The sequence below is a fragment of the Pelodiscus sinensis genome, chromosome 1 (assembly GCF_049634645.1).
Source record: "Pelodiscus sinensis isolate JC-2024 chromosome 1, ASM4963464v1, whole genome shotgun sequence".
NCBI classification, from domain to species: domain Eukaryota; kingdom Metazoa; phylum Chordata; order Testudines; family Trionychidae; genus Pelodiscus; species Pelodiscus sinensis.
This window is the reverse complement of record NC_134711.1, coordinates 170,534,983-170,561,087: the sequence shown is the minus strand read 5'-3', so window position 1 is coordinate 170,561,087 and position 26,105 is coordinate 170,534,983. Positions and strand designations below refer to the sequence as shown.

Below are 26,105 nucleotides of genomic sequence, written 5' to 3'. Positions count from 1 at the left end.
CAGGGTATCATGATGATTTCTTACTATGATCTTGAGGGTGTGTCTACACTGCACCCTTAAGTCAAAATAAGCTACATAATTTGTGCTACACAGATGTCAGGAAGGGTTGAATTAGGCCCTTTGCTCTGCTTAGGCTCTGATTTTGATAGTCCTTTGCAAACATTTGTATCACAAAACCACCACATATTTTGGTACTTAGAGCTGATCATTTTTTTTTTCAAAATGTTCACTAAAACGTTTTGTCAACTTTTTTCATCAAAATTTCAGAAATACCCAAAATATGCAATTTGCATTGACAGTATTAGAAGTCTGCAAGGAACAGGGCTGGCCTACAACATTTTGGCACCTAAGGCAGGGAGTTCAAAAGACACCCCCATGACCCTTTGCTTGGGCCAAAACTTTAAAAGATCTCACTTATGTCTTCTTCTTGTTTTACTCCTCTCATGGTACTGCTCTGCTACCTACCCCAATAAAGGAGAACTAACAACTTAAAATGCCTTGTTCACCAGCAGCAGACACAATTTTCTACACTCTGGGTCCTAGTGGCGCCCCCTCACAGTCTGGCACCTGAGGCAGCCGCCTCAGTTCGCCTCATGGTAAGGCCAGCCCCGCCAAAGAACGCAGAATTAGCACTGGAAAAAGAATTGTTATGGGGTACTTCTGAAATATGTTAAAAATTGTATGGGGTATATTATACCTGCCTCATGCCAATATTCTTATATTATATTTTCAGTTTGGTAAACTGATATGTATGAAATTCATGCTTTTATTTTAGTGAATATTTCTAATGCTTTGCATTCCTCTCTTGGCAGAAAACAATGATGCTTTCTAATTACAAATTATCCAGCTACATTTTAAATGAAATAAGAAACATAGCTTTTTCTTAATATGCTCTGGCTATATTATGCTGGGAAATTCATGATCTAACTTGTCCATTCAGCATTACAAAGGCCTAAGTTTCCTGTATTTGTTATAGGGTGTGGTAGTCACTAAAAGAGCTCCGATCTGTAGCAGTGATATAACACATTATTGCTAGGGCAAGCCTCAGTTTAATGATCCAGATGTCAGTGGAACAGAATTCCAAAAGTGCACAAACTTTGTGTTATGTGAAATGTAACCTTATTTCTCATAACCCTGGGGGCAAATGAGGCATAGAAGATATTTTTCAAGGTATATTGTCTGAAACTGTGATGTTAAATCTTGTCTCTAATATGAATGCACTGCAGAATCCTTAGTCTGAAGCATATATGTTTCATGGATCTGTGGAAGGTCATGTTACGTGAGTCTAAGACAGCGATGGACAACCTAGGCTAGTGAGTGGGATGCATGAGCCTTCATCTTAGTGGACTACAAGATTGCTGCAATCAAGACAGTGTCACAGGATAGGGTAGTTTTGTTAACTGTGCCTGCATATCTTGAATTTGTGTGGGCAGCTGATTGCACTGTAGCAGCACTTTGCATGCAAAGGGAATATACTGCTTTTATAGTCACTGTTTTGTGTGGCACATCACTTTATATGCCCTTGCTTAATGTGCATGTTGCTTTATGTAGGAACACCGAAATATAGACACCGTGTAGATTCAAGCAGGTGGGTTTACGCTGTGCATATTAAATCCTCCTGCTTGAATCTACATGGTGTCTATATTTGGTTTTCCTACACATTAGTAATACTGGTAGGAAAAAATGGATGTGATGGAAATCAGTGGAGTCTGGCAACCCTGCATGTTGGCAACGGTGAACAAAATGCCTTTCAGGCTACACATAGAGCCCTGATGGGCCACAGTTTGTGCAGCACTGGTCTAAGGAGTTCATACAAAAGGCAATGTGCAAGGCATTAGATTGGCAGCTCTATTGCAAGAGTTTTTAGTCAATTATTTTGTTGGGTGTACCATGGTATACCTCTCACTTACAAACAGGTGTGATGAGAGGCTTACCCAACTGATGTTTGAACTAAAAAGCGTTATACAAATACCATGCATAGATGACAAATGCAAGTGTTTTTTCTAGTGTGTAGTTTTCAGGGATGGGTTTTCTTTTTGTACCACAAAAACCCCTTAGTAGAGATTGTCCAGACAATAACTTGTAGAATGAGCCACTGAAGTTTCTAGAGGTATATCACTGTCATACAGCACTCTTACAGTAGACTTGTGAACTATCCTAGGAAAGAGCTTGTGAGTAGGAAGGAGGTCAAGAAGAAAAAGAATGAAAGAGTTCCAGATTTAGAAGGTGGTAGAAAAAGAACAAGGGGAAGAGACGTGGAAACTTCCCTTCTAGAAAGTGGTGCCAGAAATGGCCTTGTAAGCTGTTTTAAAAAAAAAATCATATTGATTAACTGGGAATTTTTAAAGTGCATAGTTGGCTTTTTTAAATAACAATAAAGAGCATGTATGAGTCAGGACCCTTGAAAACCTGGCTACCTTAAACTTTAGTATTAAAAATGAGCAAAGAAAGAAATAGCTTTCATGTTTGAGCCTTTGTTCTTTCCACCCACTATTTGTTTGTGTGATAAGGGTGCAAGATACAGTCACACAGCTGCAGAGACACATTAACCAATAGGTCTTGAGGCCCAGGCAAAAAATGCAGTGATATTAGATGTGTTGTCTATTGATTTGGCAGGTGAAAGAGCAAGAGAGCAGCAAATATGAGTGGAGTTTGTGTGGGCTTGGGTATCCAGAGGTATGTGGTATTTTTACTGGGAACCTGTTTACACTGGTGCTGTACAGCGCTGTAGGTTGCTGTGCTTGGTGGTGTGTGGATTTTTTTTCCCCACCCCTGAGTGAGAAAATTACAGAGCAGTAAAGTGGCAGTGTAGACAAGCCCAGCTACTAACCCTAGGCATTAGCTCATGCCTTTTAGTTCAATGTCTAGTGTGCAAGCCAAGAGGCTGCCATCACACATGCTCAAATGCTCGAAAACCCCTATGCTGCATTAATAGACTGTTGGCAAGAACACCCTGTTAACTCTAGGGTTGCCAGGTGTCTGGTTTTCTACTGGACAGTCTGGTTTTTGGGCCCTTTGGCCGGTAAAAAAATCCAGAAAATACTGGACACGTGCAGTGTCTGGTATTTCCTGATTATCCGGTTTGGCGCCAGACGGAAGTCTGGCGGGGGCGGGGGGAGTGACCGGGAGGCGGGATGCAATCGGTGCTGGGAGCCCTGGTTGCGTGTGAGGAGGAGGGGCAGCCTGGTCCATGCTCCTGCGCATTGGTCAAGTGCGTGGTGGAGCCGCAGCCAGACTGACTCGTGCGAGACAGAAGCGCCCTGAGATCTGCAGAGCCCGGGTCAGTCCTGCTCCCCACCGGCTGATGAGCTCCCCTGCTCCCTCCGCCAGCTCTGTGTCCCGCTGGCCGGTTCCTGCTCCAGATCTTTCCCGGCCAGCCCCGCTGCACCCCCCGCCAGCCCTGCTTCCGGCAGCCAATTCTCCTCTCCTCCTGAATTCCCCCGGCCGCCCCCACTCCCCGATATCCCGTGGCCAGCCCCCTTCTGCCCGACGCCCCCCCCATGACCAGCCCTGCTTCCCGTCAGCCCCCCCATGTATCCCGGCCAGCTCCGTTGTCCCCCCACCCCCGTTAGCTCTGTTTCCCAGCCCCGCTCCCCTTCCCGGCCAGCACCACTCTCCTCCCTGCTGGTCCTTTCCCCCTCTCCCTCCATGAAGTGTTTCCGGTATTTTTTTTTTTAATGACTACCTGGTAACCCTAGCAGTGTTCCTATCCCTGTGATTACCACAGAGATTTAAACTGAGAAGCAACTTGCCTCCCCTTCCCTCCCCCCTGGCTCCCAACACCCCCAGCCCCCCGGATCCCATGCTTACCTGGTTCTGCAAGGCAGCCGGCACAAGATGGTCTTGGAGTCTTTTTTTTTTTTTTTTTTGCTCAACAACTTTGGTTCCCCCCCCCATTTTTTTCCCCTTCAACAGAATTTTTTCTCTGTGTTCTTTTTTTGGGGGAGGGGGAGAGAGGTGTTCGGTATTTTTGTTTCAACCATCTGGCAACCCTGCTATTAAGATGAATTAAAAAACTCCAACCCCTTTCCTTCTGTCCTTTGTCTCTAGGATCCCGTCTTCGCCAGGAGGACTTTCCACCGCGGATAGTTGAACATCCTTCAGATGTGATAGTCTCTAAGGGAGAGCCAACAACCCTGAACTGTAAGGCCGAGGGAAGGCCAACTCCTACTATTGAATGGTACAAGGATGGAGAGCGAGTGGAGACTGACAAAGATGACCCCCGCTCCCATCGTATGCTGCTCCCCAGCGGATCTTTATTTTTCTTACGCATTGTACATGGACGCAGGAGCAAGCCTGATGAAGGAAGTTATGTTTGTGTTGCAAGGAACTATCTTGGTGAAGCTGTGAGTCGCAATGCATCTCTGGAAGTCGCATGTAAGTAATCCAACATATGATAAACATCATCTAAAAACTTTTCATTTACTTTGATGCCAACATATAGCTTGCTTCTGCGGTACCAAGTTAGCAGATAATACATGTAAGTAAGCATGTCATTTTACCTTTAACTATTACTTGTAGACAAGTGGTTTCCATACATTCAATGCTAGTGACCAGGCAGAATATATTCTGTGTTACTATTCTAGCCTGTGTATAATCATATATGACACTAGCATACAGGAAACCTAGTTTTCCTTTAATGAATAGCCTAATTTTGAAACCATGGGTAAAGTTAGTTAGACTGAACCTAATGTGAAAAGTATCCGTTAATATATACATGCCTTGTCTCTTTCTCCTTATTGAGTCATCTGTTACTTCTGCAGAAGTAGCCAGTTTCCAGTCTGGTGACTCAGATGCTGTACTGTTGAAAGCCTGAACCTCTTCAGAGTGCCTTTCTGCCAAAAACTCAGTGCAGATCTCATTCATTACGTGAATGGCATATGATAATTGTGAACCATTTCTCAACACATCTAAAATAGTCCTATTCCTATTGATCTGCCTTGTGTAGCAGTGAAGTCATCTTTCAGAGAATTTGAAATTAGTGAGACCCTCATGGATGAATGCTCTTCTTCCAAGGGAGCAAACTGAAGCTGGGTCATTTTATTTGCATGTTAAAGAAGCTTGTCTTTCACAGTTGCTATGTGTTAATTGCCCTTAATTAATTATCTGGGTTGAAAAGGAGATGGGACAGAAAAGTAAATTTCAGAGTGTAAAATGAAGTCACTAATGCTGGCTATGCATTTTCACACATGCATTTTTTAAATAAATGATTAAAAGCAAAGAACCCCCACAATTCTTTTTTTTAGACTTAATTTTCTCTACAGAAAGGCAGCAAGACCCTTTTTTCAGTAATCATTTCCCACTAAAACACTTTAACTTAAGCTCCATAGACTTCTGTGCTACTAAAGCATTTAAGCACTTTGGATGAAGAGGGCTGAACTTAAGAATGTACTTAAATGCTGACCTGGGACCAAAGTGTTTTGCATTCTACTTTATGTTTCTATGTGGCTAACATTTTTAATCTTCCAATTTCTAATTCCCTCAATTGTCATATAGCCACCCTTGTATGAGGGTAACAATGACCTTCTCCATGGCTGATCTCTTCTATAGTCTTTGAATAAACTAATGAGGAAAGTTCATATCCGAAACCACAGAAGTAACTGGAAGAACTTCTGGTTCAGTTTCCTTAAAAAAAATATCCTGTTTCAACTGGCTTATGTCTACAATGCTACATAATAGTTCATCTTGATAGTTTCTTTTCATATGTTACAGGAAGGACTTTCCCTTTAACTGTCAGGCGCCATGGAAGCTAAATAGTAGAGCAGAATGGGCTAGTGCATTACTGTCACTTCATATTGCCTTGTTCCCATTTTTTTTTTTAAATCTCACATGAAAAGTAGTTTGTGGTATTCATTCACGTCTCCACTGAAAACTTCTCCATGACATAAAAACATTACATAGTTTTGCACCATTTAGGATTGTAGGTATTTTGGGCTGGAGAGAAGGATGGTCTTGAAAAAAACTGCCAAGCTACATAAAGAAACCTGAATTGCCCGCGTCTCCATACAACATTATTCAAAAATTACTTTTCCAAGCACTTTATTCACGTGCGAGTGTTAAGATCTCTAATGAGAGAGGTTATGTTGTCTTTATTAAAGTGGTTTTAAAAAATTTGCTTTCTTAACTTTCAGATTTTCCTGGTAAATGATGTTAGGTTTGAAACATCTACTGTCTGGATATAGAGTAGAAAAACTGGTGCAGTTGCTCCTTGTTTCATCACATCAAAATGATTGGTTGTTTCAAATTAAGAGGATGCTTTTATTGCATCAAATCTCACTGATCTCTACTACAATGACTGCTGTGAGTCTCTAGTTACGAACTGTTCAGTCTACCAAGTTACAATTTTAACCACTGCAGCTGGTGGCAGGTCATGCATGAACTAAAAGTCAGATAACAGAAGACTGTAAAAATAATAAAACCAGGTTTCATTGTAGATGGTGTTTTAGGGAAGGATCACAGAACATGAAATCTGAGAGCTGAAACCCTGGCCAAAGTTTCTGTAAAGGCATGGTGCACCTGACACCAGATTATTTTACTGTTTTTGTACCTTTGAAGTTTAACTGACTGAATTCTCCAATTAAACTCTTTGGGGATTAAAGAGAACATTCCTTGGCTGTTTCAATTAAATGGTGCTTTGTCTTTGCTTGAACTGAAACATAATGGTAGAAAAGGATGGTAGGAAAGATTTTAACCGTGTTCATTCTTGATTTAAAAGCAAGATTCTGCCACCCTTGCTCACTTTGGGAATAGGCCCTATTGATTTCATTGGACTGTGGACTCAGTAAAATACAGCCTTATTAATTTTGTGATCTAGACATCTTTCACAGATAAGGCAGCATTGCTTCAAAAGTACATAGTTATATTGAACACCTATGTAAATGATTTTTTTCTTCATGTACTTGAATGAGACACAACTCTTACTGGACACTAACTGCAAAACTACTCAACTCTCTCCAGTTTACTGTGAAAGTTCACCTATTTTTCTCATTCAAATGTCAACATTTTTATTCCCATGAATATAAAATAAATTTCCTAATGATTTTTAGACAGCAGATTTTCCTGGAGAAGCACTACACATCATAATTGTTTATACATTCTTACAGTCTATACAGCGCTGCATCGCTCAAAATAAGCTATGCAATTGGAGCTACGCAAATTGCGTAGCTTATTTCAAAATAGACAGCTATTCTGACAAGTCCCTTAATCCTCGTGGAATGATGTTTACCAGGATGTTGAAATAGCAAGCCTGTTATTTTGAATATATTTCATAATAACGGGCTTATTGCTAAGATGTGGAAAACGCTATTTCGGGATACCGGACGTATCCCGAAATAGTGCTGCTGTCTAGACATACCCTAAAAGTCTATCTCCATTAGAGCAATGGCCTGTTGCTGATACCTGTAGTCAGCAATGGGTGTCCCTGCACTGCTCCAGTTGCTGCATTGAAAAGTTTATCTGCTAGTACTGTTGGAATGCTACAGCACTGTTAAGAGAAAGCATATTAGGCCACATTCCACCAGGTCTCACTCAAGCAATCTATAATGGTGTTGAAAACTGCCTTCTCTACACTAGCTCTTAAATCTCTTTCAGCACTAGATAAAGAGGAGCTAGTGAGGTCCTTTTTCTGACAGCCATTGGCATAGATCATTTTTCAAATGTAGGTGGACCCAAATTGTAGCAAAAAGGAAGCTGCTGCTTTTCACTGATCTAAATATACTTGAATCTCTGATCTATTTTGGGATTAATTAATAATGAATTATTTAAATATCCATATTAAATTTTCTCTCTCTAAAAAAATGTGAAGTTGAACAATCCCTTTGAGAAGGGGCACTTTGCCAATAAAAGTTTGTTTTTATTAGTCTCACAAATTGCTGTTAGTAAAACTGTGCATGCTTTTGATCTAGGTGAAAATCAAAGTTACTAACTGGTTTATTCTTGTCTGCATTTTCTGCTGTTTTTTATAGGCGTCTATCAAAAAACACCATGATGATAAATCCTGGAACTTATTCATATTGAAATTCATATTTAGTTGAAATCATTCATATTTAGTTTAAATTTATATTTAGTTGAAATCATTAGAACTACAAAGGGCTATGATTTAAGAAAGTATCCCTCTTTAAGAAAAAGTTAAGCATGTGTGTCAGAGTTTTCTAAAGAAAACTAATAACATTTCTTACTCCTAAAGATTTTCAAAAATATTTTTATTTGATAGCATGTCATCATTGATGTGATAAATTTCAATCATGTTTTGAAAATAAAAGTGCTATTTTTCAAGGCAAAAAATTGACACACATGGAAGCATGGCGTGGAGGTTTCCAGTGGGAATAGAGGGAGACACATTTGCATAGCTACAGTAGGTAGGATTTCAGTTTCAAGCACTAGGCGCCACATGTAAGGAACAGAAAGAGCATAAGGGGTCCTCACACCGATTCTGGCTGGCTCTAATCTAGCCTGAGTCAGTGGCAGCCCCCAGAGATAACAGCTGTAGCCCCAGGTGTTAAATATGTGACAGCAGCTTGATCTATCGACCAGTGTAAGAGGGGGCTCTAGCCTAAATGAAAATTCATGAAAAATTGATGAAGTCCCCAGATTATTTTTTTTCCTTTTTCATTGCTGTGCCAGTGTAGTGAGGAGAGATTAAATGAGGTGTTGAATGCTTTAGTGGCAAAGAGGTTGCGGTTCAAAGGTTAGGGGTCATGAATAAAAAGATCATCTCCCTCCCCCATCTCTTGCTTTCTTCTAAAACAAAATACAAGCAGTTTTCAGATTAGCCAGGCTTATTTTTTCCTTTAATACCAAAATAATAATAAAAAAGGATAAATATTCAAAAGCAGGGGTATGTTTCAATAGAGGAGAAGGAGAGTGAAGTTTGGGGCTGATGCAAAAGAGTGAACAAGCTCTGATTCGTAATTCATTTGGGGAACCAGAAATAGATTGAATTCCACGACTGCAGTATAAATTTTGGCCTCCATCTTTCAGTGCTTGTGCTTGAACTGAAGTCATTAGGAGAAAGAAAAGGCCTTGCATTATTTATAGGTCACAGATTGCTAGAATAGCAAGCTTTGGAACACTTTCAAAACAAAATGGTCCTGTTTGCGTTAAATCCAAAACTAAATTGATGCTTTATCTATACAAATAAGAGAGGTTACAGCAGTACACAGAGATTAGCAAGAGAAGTTGCAGGTGTTCTCCAAAGTGAGCCAAATTTTTTACAAAAGAAATCTAATGTTAAAACATCTTTGTTTTATTTATAAAATGTGCATATTAAACACTTAGAGGCCTAAAATATATTGACTAAACATCATATATATATTATAAAAAATAATCACTTCAGATATCCTATTAAGCTCATTTAGATGGCAACTACGTATTGATGACAGCAAATTAATTACATGTATCAAATATACTTGAAATCCAGTGCACATGAAAAATAACATTTAACGTAGCAATCAGTTCAATAATGCATGGTAACGTGTGTCAATGATTTTGGTCCGGTATCTACTGCACACATATTCCCACTTAAAAAAAAAATCACAGTTGGCACTGAGTGTCCCTGTCAGCAGGGAAAGCAAGGGCTCAGCAGCCAAAGACCTGATTTGCTCTCTGATGTGTGGAGGATGAAAACTTCACTGCTGTGCGTCCTTTTTAGACATTTACATTGTTGCCAAATACATTTGCAAACAGGTAATTATCTATTGTGGAAAACAGCCAGTGTTGGTATGGCAGTGGGTCCTGTGCTTTTCTTGGCAGGATTAGACATCACCTTTTGCCCCTGCTCGTAGGGCATCTAAGGCTGTACTAGTGGCCTAGGAAGATGGTAGAGAAGGGAAGCAGGGAAGGGGTCTGATCCCCAGCCCTTCTCAAGATCTTCAGATTTCTTACCCTCTCCGCACTTGGGTAAGGTTAATCTTGGTCCATGATGCTGGGGGAGGGATTCTCACTTCCTCCTGTTTTCTCCTCTTTCAAATCTCAGCAACACACCTCCAAACTCTGATCCTCTCTCCTTCCTCACACCACACTGTCTACCTGAAAAAGGGGGTGATGGTAATTAAGATCCTAACAGGGCCTTAATAGGATGCAGGTGCTTTAATTAGCCTGTAGTAGCTTTCACTTGTCTACAGGGAATACCCCTTAATTAGTCTAGGGCTTAATTAGTCTCCCCTTCAATATTCTCCCACTGCTTCCTAGTCTTGCTGTATCACAGTGTGTTTACTTAGCAGTGGTATCAATATCCATACAGAAAATGGAAAACATTGGCCAGTGGTCCTTCAAGAACATGGCTGAAAAGTAAGACATTGGGGTTAAGTTCGTACTTCCCATGTCAGTTTTTCTAGGGATAAATATGGTACTCTCAGGTTGTAAACAGAACACATTTGATTAAAGCAACATTATTTTTAAATGGGAAAATTGTGACAGATATAGTAAATCAGGATCATGTATTTGAAGAAAGGATATTTGAAATGCTTTAAAGAAAAAAAGATGCCAGTAGACTTCCGATAATCCGGAACCTATGGGACCTAGGTGGTGCCGGATTATCAGATATGCCAGACTATCAGGAGGTACTATAAACTGGTTATATATATATACTGTATATATTATTTACTCTATATAAAGTGTTTTTAGCCCTTTTTATTGTACATACTGTATACAGTATACTGTAATGTTTTAGTTTAAGCCTTTTTTTCCCTTTTTGCTCAGTTCAGCTGCTGCTTCTGTTACCTTGTGACTCATTTTTTGCCAAAGCTCACTCACTAGGCTCTTGCCATTATGATGCCAGACTATCAGGAGTGCCGGACTATTGGAGTTTTACTGTAGATCTAATATAATTTTGTCTGGCTACTTTTCAGCACTGTTGACTGTAAAAAATGTAGCTTAATTTGTGAAATAATCATACTCCTTCTTTGCTTTCAAAGTCTTCCCAGCTTGCAATTCCTAATAAAAAAGTTTGTTAGTCTTTAGCACACATGCATATCTTCTTCCACTGGTGATGAAAGGTATATATTAGTGGGTGCATGAACTTGGGCAGAACTTCTACAGGATCAATATCAACCAAAGAGTTCAAGGGGCCTAAGGCAGCATCGCTGAGCTGCACAGCTGTGAATGACTGGCCAGGTGGGTGGGGCCGAGAGCTGGGCAGCATGGGGCCCTGAATTGCAGGGCTGCATGGTTCCCAGTCACTGCAGCAAGTGAGCGGCCAGGTGCGCAGGGCTGGCAACTGGGCAGCGCGGGGCCCTGAAAGTGCGGAGCCCGAGGCAACCATCTCACTCACCTTGCTCAAAGGCAGGGCCTGTCAATACGAAAAAGGCTTAAGAAAAACAAATTTTGAAAACCCCCTCGCTACGGTATATATATGTAGGCGGAAAATGGCTAACTGGCATAATCTGCTCGTGGCTACCACTTCAGGAAGTAACAGTACGATGTAACATGGGTAGATGATGCACATGTTTATTTCTACAGTGCAAATATGAAACTAGAGAAATGTACAACTAGCAGTGAGAGAAATCACTTCAGCTGAACCATGATCTGAATGAAACATCAGCCCCAGTTCCTATTTGAGGGTCAAATAAGTTTTCTAATGATTTCATTTGTAATTTAGTATATGTATATATAGGTCACTCTCTAGTCTTCTAGGAATAGGAGCAGAACTACAGTGAGAGAGGCTTTGCTTGTGCTGTTTTCTACTTGGCTGCAGTCAGGATAAGTGGAAATGGCACTCCTGTTCTCACTAAATATCCAACCTATGAGACCAGGGTAAGTTCTGACACATCTGGACTTTTTTCAGTACTTTTCCAAACGTCACCTTTTGTGGTTACCACATCTCTCACTATCTGATTCAAATAGTTTGCCATAACTCCCTTTTTCAGATTGTGTAAAAAACAAGTAACTATACTGAGGAAAGAAAGGCATTCTGTTTCCGAGTATCTTTTAACGATTAAAGTCCTGATCATCCAACTGGGTTTGTGAAAGTCAGTGTACCTTAGCTCCAATTCCCATACTCACATGGGAATCCGAACCAAGTTGCTAGGGTTGCCAGATAGTTTAATAAAAAATACTGAACAACCCTTCCCCCAAAAAAACAAAAAAAAAACACCGGGAAAAATTCTGTTGGGGGAAAAAAGGGCAGGAGACCAAAATTGTTAAGCAAAAAAAAGGGAGGGGGACCAAAGTTGTTAAGCAAAAGTTGCATCACTCCCTCCAGTCTGGGGCCACACACTAACCCCCAATACACCCACCCCTCCCCCTAATGCCCTCCCATCCCAATGCACTTACCCTTGCCTCAGACCCAGGCCCTCCGCAGTGTCCCCCTTCCCAGTGCACTCACCCCTTCCCCTGAGCCAGGCATCCCCAACGCTGGGAGCACCCTGCCCCAATTAAATCTCTTTCTCCCCTCCCTCCCGTGCCCCCCCAGCACAGAGCTAGATGTTGGAGGAACGGGATGGCTGGGTAAATTAATCTTACTTTTAAAGTAGCTGCTCCTGCCACCCGACCCAGCTGCCTTGGCTCACATTGTGTAAAGGGAGGCATCACGTGGCCAGCTCCCAGGTCTCTGCTGGTCATGTGGGCCAAAGCAGCATACACTCCGCTCCCACCCCAACCCGGTGCCCCCCTCGTGTGGCGCCCAGCAATTGGCCCCTCCTGCCCTCCTTCGCTATGACTCACTCCCCCACCCGCACCAGATGCAGCAGGGGAAAATTGTCCCTGCCAGGCTTCCGTCCGAGGGAAACAGGAAATACCGGACATTTTACATGTCCGGTATTTTCTGTTTTTTTTCACCGGATGGAGCCTGCAAACACCAGACTGTCCGGGTGAAAACTGGACACCTGGCAACCCTACATTGCAGATTCAGGACTTAAAATGTTAGCAATGATCCTGCTACTCTTGGCTATAATATGACTATGAAAGTTTTGAGAACACCCAAACAAAAAAAAAGTCTTCTTTTCTAGTCTCCTTGATATTTCCCTCATTTCATCTCCACTCTCCCTTCTAAGGCACCCATCATAGGGGGCTTCACCACCACGCTCCACGTCTTGGATAGACTATTGGTTTCTTACATCCAAAAATGCTAAGGGCAAAGCAAATTTCTTTAGGACAGGGGTTCCCAAACTTTTTGACACGGGGACCAGTAAATCCATTCACAAACTTTTGGAGGACTGGTAATGTTCATTTGCATATTTGCATATTCATTAATCAAATGATGAATATTCAAATAAGTTGTTTCTCATCCTCCCAAAACCTCCAGTGCCAGCTTTAGCAAAACTTTTGATATGGTCACCCACAATATTCCTGCCAGCAAGTTAAGGAATATGGATTGGATACATGGACTGTAAGACAGACAGAAAGCTGGTTAGACCAGGGTTTCCCAAACTTTTTACTTTAGTTGGAACCCTTTTATTTCTGACGAAGTGGGTGCATCTGACGAAGTGGGTCTTTGCCCACGAAAGCTTATGCTCCTACACTTCAGTTAGTCTATAAGGTGCCACAGGACTCCTCGTCGCTTTTGCAGATTCAGACTAACACGGCTACCCCCTGATACTTTTATTTCAGTACTGCTTTTTGCAGCCCAAAAATATAAACACATAAAAAACAAACTGAGAAAATACCAGACATATAACATGTCTAGTATTTTCTCAGTAGGTAAGTTGTATTATTACTAGATGTATCAGTTTGTAGTTTCGAACTGCCTGGCTGGTAAATGTGCTCAGGCTGCATGAGTGTGTCTACCAGCCAGACAGTTCGCAACTACTCGAGGGTTGTGTGTGTGGGGGGACAATAGAATCCCCGGGCCAGACTAACTCGTCCTTTGTGCTTTGTGGGTGGGAGGAGGGAACGGGGGCAGCACCCCAAGATCTACATATGGCTGGGTCAGTCCCACTCCCTGCAGGCCGATTCATTCCTCTCCCCTGCTCCCCCCCGCTGCACCTCTGGCCAGCCCTACTTCCCCCAACCCCCTCCTGGGCAGCCAGTTCTCCCCCGCTTCTCCTCCCAATCTCCCTTGGCCAGCCCTCCTTCCAGCGGCCACTTCTCCCACCCCCTCCACATCTTCCCTGGCCAGATCCCTGCCCCCGAACTCGCACCCCCCGGCAGCCCTGCTTCCACCAGCCCCCCAATCTGCCCCTATTCCCCCATCCAGTGCTGCTTCCAGTGGCCAGCTCTCCCCTCCTCCTCACCCCAGAATCCCCTGGCACCTGCACCTTCCCTTAGCCCTGCACCCTCCTGGTGCCTCTCCCTTTTATCCTTGCCCTTGCCCCCTTTGTCCTCTTTTTCCCCTAATACCCACACCCTCACCACTCTCTGCCCCATTGCCCTCCTGCCCCTCTGTGCCCTCACACATGACTTGCTCCATCCTGGCCTTCCTCATGCCCACCCCTTCTTTCAAGCCTTCTCCCAGCACCTCCTCCTCCATCCCCCAATGCCCTTCCCTTCTCCTCTCCTCTCTCAGCATCACCCTGTCCCCCCTCCCACTGACACGTCCCCTCCTGCCCTTTCCCTCATTGTCTGCACTTGGCCCCCTGGTATTTGTTTCTTTCTCCTGCACCCTGTCCCTTGGTGCCTTCCCCTCCCCCCGCCCAAGCCTCCTCTCCTTCCGCCTCCGCCTCCGCCTTGCCACCCAAGCCAGTTCCCTACCTTCTGCCTTCCACATTGCGGGGCCAGAGGCCGCGCTCAGGCCCCGGAGGCGAACCTGGAGCCAGCGTGGCCCCGCCACGTGCCTCCGAAGAGTTTTAAAATCCTGGGCCATGACATCACGTCACACCCGGGTGTCCTCCCCACCCACGTACAACACTGCACATGGGCAGCAGCAGGCGGTGAGGAGGAGCCACGCACAGTGGGGACACTCTGGGGGCGGGGTGTGAGGATGTGCGGAGGGGGGGCCGGGGCTTGGGCCCGGGCCCGCTCCAGGCAGAGCTGGGGGAGAGACCCAGCTCCACATATTGGTGGAGCATGGCCCCCGGCTCTGTAATCCGCCGGCACTTCCGAGTTCAGGGGTGCGGGGCCCGAGTCGGCCTAAGGCCGGCCCTGCTGGTAGACCCCAGGCATGCTGAGGCCCGATATTTTTTTCCCGTGGCCCGGTACCACGGCCCATAGTTTGGGAAACACTGCTTTCCTCTCTGAAATGATTCTCCTCAGTGCCCCTTCCTTTATCTTGCACAAAGAAAAAGCTGACATTTCATTTTGGAAACTACTTTGCAAAGCTGTTGATCTGATTCTGCTTTTTAATAATCTCTTGCACATCATTTTGTTTGATTTTGAGGCTTCCTTCTTTCCCTCGCCTTTGATTTTATCAAGCCTCCTGTTTATATAATTTCAGAACAGTCTACCTGATAAAAGGTTGAAAGCTAAGCAACTGACAATGACTCATGTATTATTTTCTTTAAAATACCTCCCAGTCTGTGTGGGGTGATCTTCTGTTAGTCTGTGTTTTGTATACTCCTTCTGTGCTTGACATTTTTCTAATTTTAGTCAGTCCAGGAAATAACACAGCAGATCTAGATAACGCTGTAACATCAAATTATTTAACACATTTGCATTTCCACACCTCTGCTCCCTTTGCTGAGAAAACTATAAGTGCCATTTGAATATTAATTGAAATGCTGGCTATTGTTGGCATATGCCTCAGACATGTTGTACTACTTTGTGATATCAAATCTGATAAAAAAATTCATTTGAAGCAACACTCTAGACCTTTCATTTGCAAACACTACATGATCTAAATGCTAGCAACGTGCATTACGCTGCTAATTAACAGAAATCAGTGGGGCAAAGTTGGTGGATGTTAAACATTAATAAGCTTGCATTCAAATAATCACCTTATTTGTTCATAGAAACTAGAATCTTATCATGCTTCCTTTTCATTGTTAATGCTCACCTCTTCTATCTTCATTCACAAAGTCCTGTATTTCATTTTTCTAGTCTTCAGGAATTAAAACTTCACGTTGGCTTTTGATAATGAGAGCCATTTCATTCCATTAGTGGTTTTGATTGGATAAGCCATCAGATTTTATCAGACTGTCCAATGAGAGGAAGGAGAGGACCTACTTTCCAGTACACGGGTAGCTGTTTTACATCTTTGTGTGATCACACAGGTTTACTTCTGCACGTGGTGTTACTCTTTTCTGTGTGGGGAGAGTGTTCTTTACTTGGTATCGACTCACTCTTCAGCAAAATTGTATGATTCTTTTCTTTTCAGCCCTAAATGCAAGTTACATTGTTATTTTGTTTCACCACAAATACCTGTAATGATGTACAAAAGGGTATGAATTCTTGTGGGTCTGCTAGGCTCTTCCCTAATAGTCTTGCCTAAGTAGAGATAGTGGCCTTATCGTGAGGGACTGGTAATGTCTTTCAGCTACCTGGGAAACAGCCCTATTCCATTTGGAATTGTATCTGTTTTTTTTTTTTTTTTTTTAATCACGCGGTGTAGTATTAAATTCTGAAGAAATACAGATTTTTCAGCTAGTAGAGAATATGAGGGCTTGTCCTCTCAGAGGGTGGAGCCATCAGAGACCATGACTCCAGTGGTTCTCATTTTTCTTCCATTACCAGTTTAAAGCCTCGGACCTGCAATTCAAAGACTTCAACAATTCAGAGTGAAAATGTATTAGTAACCACATCTCCGGCTATGATCCGCACATTTTTCCAGCCTTTCATGTTATATCAAAGAAATATAGGGTTGTCAGATGGTTTCAACAAAAATACCGGACACACTTGACATTACATCACAATCTACATTATATCTTATTTAGAAAATACCAGACATTTATATTTTCCCAATTTGTTTCCTGAACAGAAAGCTCAAATACTGGACTGTCCGGTTCAAAACTGGACATCTGGCAATACAATAAAGGCATCCTTGAGGTAGCCTTACAATTTTTTCTGACAACAAATATAAATTATTGGCAAATTTAAATATATCTAATTCTTTCATGAGGGTGGAAGTGCACAAGAAAAATCCATTAAAGTGGTTTAGCACTTCTGTGTCTCTTCCTGACTGGAATCAGAGAAGTACAGAGATTGTAAAAAATAATGGTTAAAAGCCTCTGATTTTAGGTGAAAGCAGGGCCTGCCCAAGCCATTAGCGCACCCCGGGCGCCAGGAGCGTGGTGCCACCCCCGGGAGTGCAACACATGCGTGGCCCTGCCCCCAGGCGTCTGGCGCATGCGTGGTACCGCCCCGGCTGCGCGGAGCATGCGCAGAGCCACCCGCCCCCCCCCGAGCCCAGCAGCCCCACGTGGTGCCTCCTACAATGGGGCGCCCTGGGGGGCAGCCCAGCTGGCCCGTACCTTGGGCCAGCTCTGGGTGAAAGGTTATGTTACTCTTAATTATCCCTGAAACACTTTCTCCATCTTTATCAGAGAGACCATCATCAGGGGGCAAAAAGTATTTTTTATGCAGAGTTTAGAAATGGTGTATTTTATTTTTGTGTTCTGTAGAAAACACATGGAATCTTTGTTTTCTCATAGTAAAAGTGAACAAACTGGTAATGGAAAACAATATCTGTGCCATATCAGTCAGGACACTAACTAGAAGTTGGTGAGATAATTCAGAAATTGAAGGGCCTCCTAGGAAAGATGTTCCTTCTGTCGCAATTTCAATAGGTAGAGGTTGAGAGACATGAGTTGAAATTAAAAAAAAAAAAAGAAACTTTCACTTTGCACGCTTTTTCAACTGCCATCAGTAGGACACCTGCTCTGAGTTGAAGTGATTCCTCTTTCTCTCTGTGTTTCTATGTGAATCTCATCATTGACATATTTTAACATCTCAGAAACATTTGGTAAGATTAGCTGAATGGGTGTTGTATGGACAGGGAAGTACTATTATCCCTACTGTACAGCTCAGACTCAGAGAGACTTAATGATCTGTCCAAAGTCACACAGGAAGTTGTTGCAGAGCCAGGAATTGAAGACAGGTCTCAACAGGACCATCTGTCTTTTTGCTCTTTTCTCTTTCAACCCTGCCATTAAAAACATAACAAAAAAAATCTCTCTTCACTTCTTCATACTCTCACAGTGTACATTTTCTGGCAACATACAATTGTCAAGACATTGGGTGAAATAGAATTTTCCCTTAAATTTTATGTCTTTTACAAGGAATTGACTAATTGTGTAAATTCTGGTCATAGTCATCTTATGGCAAAGGTGAGACTTTTTCTCTTTTTCAGTGGGATATTCAATGTAAACCATACCTTACAGATAACTTGTCTAAAAAACTCAGACAAATAGTTTCTGTTATTAATGCCAATATGCACCTTCGGGAATTAATAGTGTGGAGTCCTAGATTTTACATTATTATGAGTAGAATTATTGATTATTGATCTTGCTCTGATCTTGCTCACGCTTATGTACATTGGGAGTATCTCTTCTGATGTAAAGTTAGAGAAAACAAGATCAGAATGAGAACTTTTTGAAACTTTTATTTGAAGTGAAATTTTAATTATGAAACAGTGAATTGCTGCGCAAACAAGCTACACAACACTTCTGAAAATACCATTTATAATTCAAGTACACTTATTTGCCAGTATTATGAGAAAAATATATCCTCAAGTTATAATGAAACATGGGCAGTGTTATTTTACAGCACACTTTACAATATATAAATTCTGCATAAATTGCTATTTATACCCTTAAAAGTTCTCAGGCTCTAGACCCTGAAAGGAATGCTCATGTGATTTTTCAAGCTTCTAAATTAAGATGCAATTTCTTGTTGAGAACACAGTGAGCTCAATTTAATTTCAGAATAAGATGTGTAAGTTTTCTTTATACATCTTCATCATGATTTTTCTGATTTAGTGATCTTCTCTGGCTTTTGCTGTGGTATCTGTCAGAAAATGTTAATACATTTCTGTCACCCAATAGCCTGACATCTTTTGGAGCTTAAGGCCAGTATCAGTGACTTTACTTATTTCCATATGTAGCATCAGCTGCAAAAATAAAATGTGTGCATTTCTGCCAGCCATTTTTCCATCCCCTATCCCAGAGTCCTCAGCTGAGGTGACCTCTGGAGTGACTGGTGTGGTGAGTGATGTAGTTAATGAGATCCAGTGACATCATGACCCCGACCCCCTCATGGCCCTGGCTCTCCTCATCCATCTTCTTAGCCCCACAGACTGTGAGGCAGTGTGTGGAAACAGGATTAAACAAGTGTGAATAAACAAGTTCAAGAGCTTTCTGTCATGACTGCCAGCCCTGGACAGCAACAAAGTGAGAGACTAATAACCTAGTGTGGGGGAACTAGGTCACTTTACCAAATACATCTAGAGGAAGTACTGTTTTCTCTGTGTGATTGTTTTTCAAACTTCAGGAAGAGTTTATATAAGACTGGTGATATCTGTGAGGCTTTGCCTGCCATTCCTTTTTAGTCACACAGCTGGTAGCACATGTAGCCCAGTAATAGGTAATATACATTATTTAAGGCTTCATCCAAAAAGGTGCAAGGACCAACAGAAACACTAAGCAATCAGGCCCTTGGATTGTGCCAAGGGCACTACTTCAGCTTTGCTTTCCTCAGAAAATAATTGGACTTTTTTAATATAAAAATATAATCTTATTTGCTTACATTCTGATTATTTCATGTAAGACATTCCATAGAAAATGATCATGACATTTCAGATTAGGGATGTTAAAATGTGTTTATTTTGGTAAGCCGTCTCCCTGTGTGCACCAGCTCACAAGGAGCTGCCTGCCCCCTTCTCCCGGTGCTGCTGCCAGATCTGGGTGAGGAGGGGGAGGTGGCTCTGTGGGAGCCAGTATGCATGGGAAGCTGGCTTAAAAGCTGTCTCCCTGAACATACTGACTCCTGCTTATCCCTCATGCTGTTGCCTCTGTAACAGACTATATTCGTTAGATGGTGGGGAGGAGCTGTATCTATTACACACTAGCCCCCCCGCACTTCTGCCTCTTTATGAGAGGCGGCAGCAGCGGGGGAGGGGGGCAGGCAGCTCCCCAGGAGCTGGTGCTTGTGGGGAGCCTGCTTAAAAGCTCACTCCCCACGAACCCACCTGTCCCCCCTTGCACTGCTATCTCTGATACAGAGGCAGCAGCTCAGGAGAGAGAGGGACTGCGTGTAACTGTGAAAATTTGTTTTTCTTAGTATGATTTCACCCTGAGTCTGTTTCTAAACATAAGATGCTGAGATAAGGTATACTTTTACTTTCCTGCTTGTGGCAATGGTTCAGGCAATGTTTATCTACTGTTTGTCAAGATCTACTGTTACCTTCTGGCACTTTTTGATAAGTTGACCAGTTGGTGATTAAACATATTTATTTAGTTCAATGGGTCAGAGCTATTGCGGCAGATAGAAAATTACTGATGGATTATCAGTTTCAGCACCTCTGACATCTGGCCTTAGTGCAGTCAATCATCTGAGAATTCATAACACATTTGCCTGGACAATAACATGCTCAGCTACCTGTGTGATCAAGGATCTGGATATTGGAAACATTTTGTTCAAAATTAATAGGGCAGATGTCACAACAACTAGAAGGCCATTAGCTTTTTCTGGGGTTGCAAGCCCCATTAGAGTTGAGGAGAGAATAGTACACAGGGGTCCATAGAGAGAATCAGCTATATTTCACGAGTATTTTAATTTTTTTTCTAGAATGTCTAAAGAAACTAAATGGGAATTTTAGAATTAAAGAAGGTTAGATGTCCACACTAACATAAACATTGATTAACAGGACTTTTATGTACGAGGATGTGTATAATTGACTGGTATTTTTCTGTATTGACTTTTATATTGTAAAATTGGTAAGCTGATATATTTGAATTTAAGCTATTGTATTTATATAAGCAGTAAGTCATCTCACTGTTTCTCTGGAATCCTCTATGTCACCATTGATTGGCACCAGAACCCGGACTAGTTATGCTCTGCGCAGTGGTCTGACACTTTCCTGAACTAAGTGGAGCTTCCTTGTTTTTATTCTACCATGCTTAATCTGTGCAGGAGACTGGTAAATAGCTGTCCTGTCTGGGAGAGGCCTGTTTCTTTCTTTGTTTGGACACAGACTGTGAAGCCTAATATCAGAGAGTATTCATAATTTCTAGTATTGTGTCAGTGCATATACTCTAATCATATTAATCACCAGTGTGTCATTAGCTTTCATAAAACTCTTCTCTCAATAAATTGTTATAGTACAGTATGATGGTATACAGTCAGATGATTCAGTTATTTTACACTCCCATTTTTATAGCTCAGAAACTTTATTCTCCTCTCCAGCTAGCTTTGCTTCCCTAATCTGTAAATGGACACTGTCTAGCCCTTCTTGATGACTGAACGGGTTAAAGAAGAAATATACATTCCTTTTTTTAGGGCAGATCTTTTCAACAAATGTCTCGACATGCCTGACATAATTGCAGGATGTATCATAACTCGTAATACACTTTTTATATGTACATCACTCAAGAATATTAATGATCATTGAGTTGGTTTTCCAACAACATATTGCATGGCACTTTTTAGTTATAGGTTATAACCATAGTGAAATGGGTTTAATTAGTATGTCAGTCCTGACAAGAGTTACTGACACAGAATAGTGAACTACTTCTACACCACTGTGCCTCTCTTTTTGATGTTTTCTAACTTGTCTTGCTCAGTCAGGTCCCTTCCTCTGACATTTTGTTCTTTTGCCATGGAACATGTAGTATCTTCTTCAGCCATCTGTGATGGGCAGCTTCCAAACTCCTTTTGTTAGCCAGTGTCTTTAGCCAAGTCTCTTGGTCATACAGCAGTACATTCAGTACAATTGCATGATATAGTCTGACCTTTGGAAGGTCACACTGACAGTGATTTCCCTAATCTCATATGAATGTTTTGTCCCTGCCACCTTCAAATGTCATCACTTTCCTCAGTTACTAGAACTCTGATACTTGTTCAGTTTTCTTCCCACTCCTGTACACCTTTCCTACCTTAACCATATTGGCTTTCTCTGCATTGTTGGTACAATTTTAGCTGCTTTTGGTTCTACTTCTAATGCAAGGGCAATCTGTTGCACTTAAAATTAGAAAATAGTGTTATTGCAACTTTATTGGCAACCCTAAGTTATTGAACTTGCCTTTGCTAGTTCATTTTACACCATCCATGGTGTAAAAAGATCACTCTCTTATTTCCTGCTGTGCCAGAAGGACAGCATATTTCATTACAGGGTTCTGTTAATGTCTCAATCAAAATTTCACCTCCAGCCTTTGGTACATCTGCTTGAATCTGTCAACCCAGGACTTTTTTTCTTGTTTGAGGCCTTTGATAGCTGTTTTAATTTCATCGGGTGTTATTGGCCCCACTTCTATTTCTAATATAGTATTGTCATTATTTATTGTCTAATCTGTACATGATTGTCAGCTCTGAACAGTTGATATGGAATAGAAATGTTCTCTTTTTCAATGGGCTTATCCTTCTTGCATTTTCAACTAAACATATTAAAATTCTTCTGAATTTGTTAGGTATACAACTTAATTTTGAGGGCTTTGAAACAGTGTAGTAGCACTCAATTAAAAGAGTTCAGGATGCTGTTTTTCTTATAATTTTGAATTTCCTGGATTTGTCTGGTACTGCATAAATCCCTTCACAGGTACTTGGATGTGAATAGCAATCAATTCCTGGATGCATACATTGTAATCTGGGTAATGACAGGACAAGAGGTATAGTTTTTCAGATCATGTTGTCACGTGTAATGATCTTTCACTAATGGAATAAGAAATTAACTTTTTGCTAAAGTTACTTATTCTGAAATGGAACCCAGTAAGTCATTAGATATGTAACAACTACACAGAAAGGTGTAAGATGAGCGCGCCATCTGGGGCTGTACGCAAGTAGTCGTGTACTTGACTACTCACTTCTGCCCCACCCCTGCCCTGCCTCTGTATGAGCAGCGTGCTAGGGCAAGTCAGCATAAAAGCCGGTTCCCTCCAGTTCCATGAGACGGGGCAGGGATGCAGCGGTGGCATTCCAACTTTGAAATGTACAAGAGTTCCCGCTGGGGCTCTCGTAGATTTCAAAGTGACAGTGAAAGCGCCGCATGGAGCCCGGGGCCAACAGGGGACACTGCTGGGGCTCTTGTGCATTTCAAAGATTGAAACGTCACATGGAGTCTGTCGTTTCTTGTACATTTCAAAGGCGGAACACCACACTAGTCCTTATCGAATAGTCGATGGAAATCCCATCGACTATTCGATTAGTTAATTAATCAAAATTTAACATCATTGGCTCCTACATTTAAATTACAGAGCTACAGTGAGCATAGCTCCTGGACCGGCGTGAGCCAGGATGGAGCACCTTCCCTTATTAACTAATTGTTTATTTGTATTGACTGAACGATTAGTCATTTACCCGCCTCTTAAGAGCCTTAGTGCTGACTTGCTTTTCTCTTACAAATATATTATTTTCTCTCAGGAACTATTTGTAGATGATATATCTGGTATGCCATTCATCTCTCCACTGAGTTGTCGAGAAGTTTTATGAAAGCAGCTGAAAAATCAGACCTAAATAATAAATACCACAGCTAGGTCCAGGTGTTTTTATACCACAGGGTCCCAATTGTGATTACATTTTAAGACATTTGCTGTATATACATGCACAGACATAAAATATGTATGTGACAAAACTCTGCACCATCAAAGTCCTATCCTGCAAACACGCTTACTTCACTTAAACCATGTAATACTCATTTTGATTTCAGTGGATTTACCTGTATGTGTAAGGTTGTTCACAAGCAGATCTGAGACCTTATTTTGTAATTTTTTTGCACACACAAAGAAGATAAATAAATGTCACATAGTAGAAAAGATAGAGAGAAAAAACACATGAGTAAGTTAGAAACAACTTCAGTAGAGTTTAAAAGATTTTCAAACAGCAAGTAGTTCAGGAAAATAGAATTTAAGATGGCCAGAAAAGGAATTTACATGTTGCAATAACTATTTTGTTCTTGTTGGGTTCATTTATTGTTTCGTCCCCTTCAAGTATATTATGAAGCTAATTGATTCAATGCTTGCTTGGTATGTCAACCTGAAAGAGGCGATTATAATGATAAAATAACCGAAGTGGATTCTGTAAATACTAGATTCCAGATTCATTTATTATTGTTACTATTTATGTTGCAGTAGGCTCTAGGGGTCTAAGCCATTGTACAAACATAAATAGGGCAGGGATTGCAATTTACTTTATCTTAGTCAATTAAGATGATAGGAAAGATTTTTTAAGGAAACTGTGACTTTACACCAAACAGGTAAATAGGCCACTACGTCTTGATAGACGTACATCAGTAGTGTTTTGGCTTTTCCTTAGTAGATGGGGCAACTTTTTAGCATTTGGTAGGATTAATGTAGTTATATTTGGCTGAAACAGCCATTTTCTTTTTTTAAAATATCGTGTTTCTGTGAGATCTGTAGTCCACATTCTCATGGACAATCTTGACACATATTTCCTTTGTCTTAGAAATACTAAATAGCCACCGTCAGCATTGGAGAGCCATTTACTTTAGCACTTCCATACGAGATATCATTTAATTCTGAGCCATCTACTAGTATGACATTTGAAACCTTTAATGTCACCTACAGCCAAAGGGAATGAAGCTTTGGGAGGAAGTGAAATGATTGAATTTGTAGAGCACTTAACTAAAATTTCATTGCTAGCATTAAAATAAAAGTTAGCACACAGATGTACTGTGATCTGGAGCCAGTGGACATTTTAGGAGATATTATGTTTTTAAAGGAATTGCCATCAACTTAAAAATCACACTTGGTCTTAATTTGATCTGAAAATTGTTAAAAATGAAACCTAAGATTACGATTAAAAAAACAGATTGTAGAAACAAGGATTTTCTCATTTTTTCCCCAGTCTGTTAACGCTATGCATTTAACATCACATTGGGGATCTATATCTATATCTATATCTATATCTATATCTATATCTATATCTATATCTATATCTATATCTATATCTATATCTATATCTATATCTATATCTATCACTCCTTCACAAGGAAGAATGAGCCAGTGATTAGGACTCTACCTAGAGATTTTGCTCTTTCAATTTCTTGCTCTTTCAGAGTGTTTTTGTGAAACTATGGGCTCTCTATGCTTTAGTTCTCAGTTTATTAAATAGAGACAGTATACCTGACCTTAGAAGGATACTGGGATATTGGAGATTGTGAGATGCTCTGGTACTATGGTAATAGATGCCAAATAAATAACTGAGGGTACGTCTACACTACAGCGCTAGTTCGAACTAACTTAGTTCGAATTAGTTAATTCGAACTAAGCTAGTTCGAACTAACGCATCTAGAACTAAAAACTAGTTCGAACTAGCGTTTTGCTAGTTCGAACTAGTAAGTCCACATTGAGTGGACTCTGAACAGGGCTTAAGGATGGCCGGAAGCAGTGCCGGCAGGGCATAAAAGGAGGACTTAGAGCATGGAGATACTGTCTCAGGCTAGCCGAGGGCTGCGCTTAAAGGGTCCCGACCCCCACCCCGGACACACAGTTCTAAGGGGTGCCCCGCTTGCAAAGAAGTTCTGGCTTGGAGTGCCCTGAGTGCCCACACTGGGCACATCACACCACTCGGCCATCAGCCCGGCTGCACTTGCCGCAGGCTGCCATCTGGGGAGAGGGGGTAATTGGGGGGCTGCAGGAGAGCTTCCACCCCCAGAAGCCCGCAGAGCCAGCCCAGTCCTCCCCATCGGGGGCTCGTACCCCATTCCTCCCTCACCTCCTTCCACTTGCCCTTCCCTAGCCCCCCTTCTTCTTGATGTACAAAATAAAGATAACGTTTCTTCCAACATTGACTCTGTCTTTATTGAAAAAAACTGGGGGAGACTGGGAAAAGGAGGTGGGAGAGGGGAAGAGAAAGGCTGGGAGAGGGGAGGGCAACTAACATGATCAGGGGTTGGGAACAGGTCCCATATGAAGAGAGGCTACAGAGACTGGGACTGTTCAGCTTAGAAAAGAGGAGACGGAGGGGGGACAGGATAGAGGTCTGTAAAAGCAGGGGTTGGGTGGAGAGGGTGCATTCATAAAAGTTCTTCATGAGTTCCCATAAAGAAGGACTAGAGGACACCAAAGGAAAGGAATGGGTAGCAGGCTTGAAACTAGTAAGAGAAAGTTGTTCTTGACAAAGCAAAT

The 26,105-nt window shown here is 41.8% G+C and overlaps 1 protein-coding gene across 24 annotated transcripts in view; it reads left to right on the top strand.

Moving 5' to 3' along the window:
* ROBO2 (roundabout guidance receptor 2) overlaps positions 1 to 26,105 on the top strand; it is a 625,770-nt gene that overhangs the window by 68,418 nt on the left and 531,247 nt on the right. For all 24 annotated transcript variants that reach the window (XM_014580520.3, XM_014580517.3, XM_075909832.1 and 21 more), the window contains exon 2: positions 4,051 to 4,377. In XM_014580520.3, coding sequence (XP_014436006.2) covers positions 4,051 to 4,377 — 327 coding nt within the window. The remainder of the gene's footprint in view (positions 1 to 4,050; positions 4,378 to 26,105) is intronic.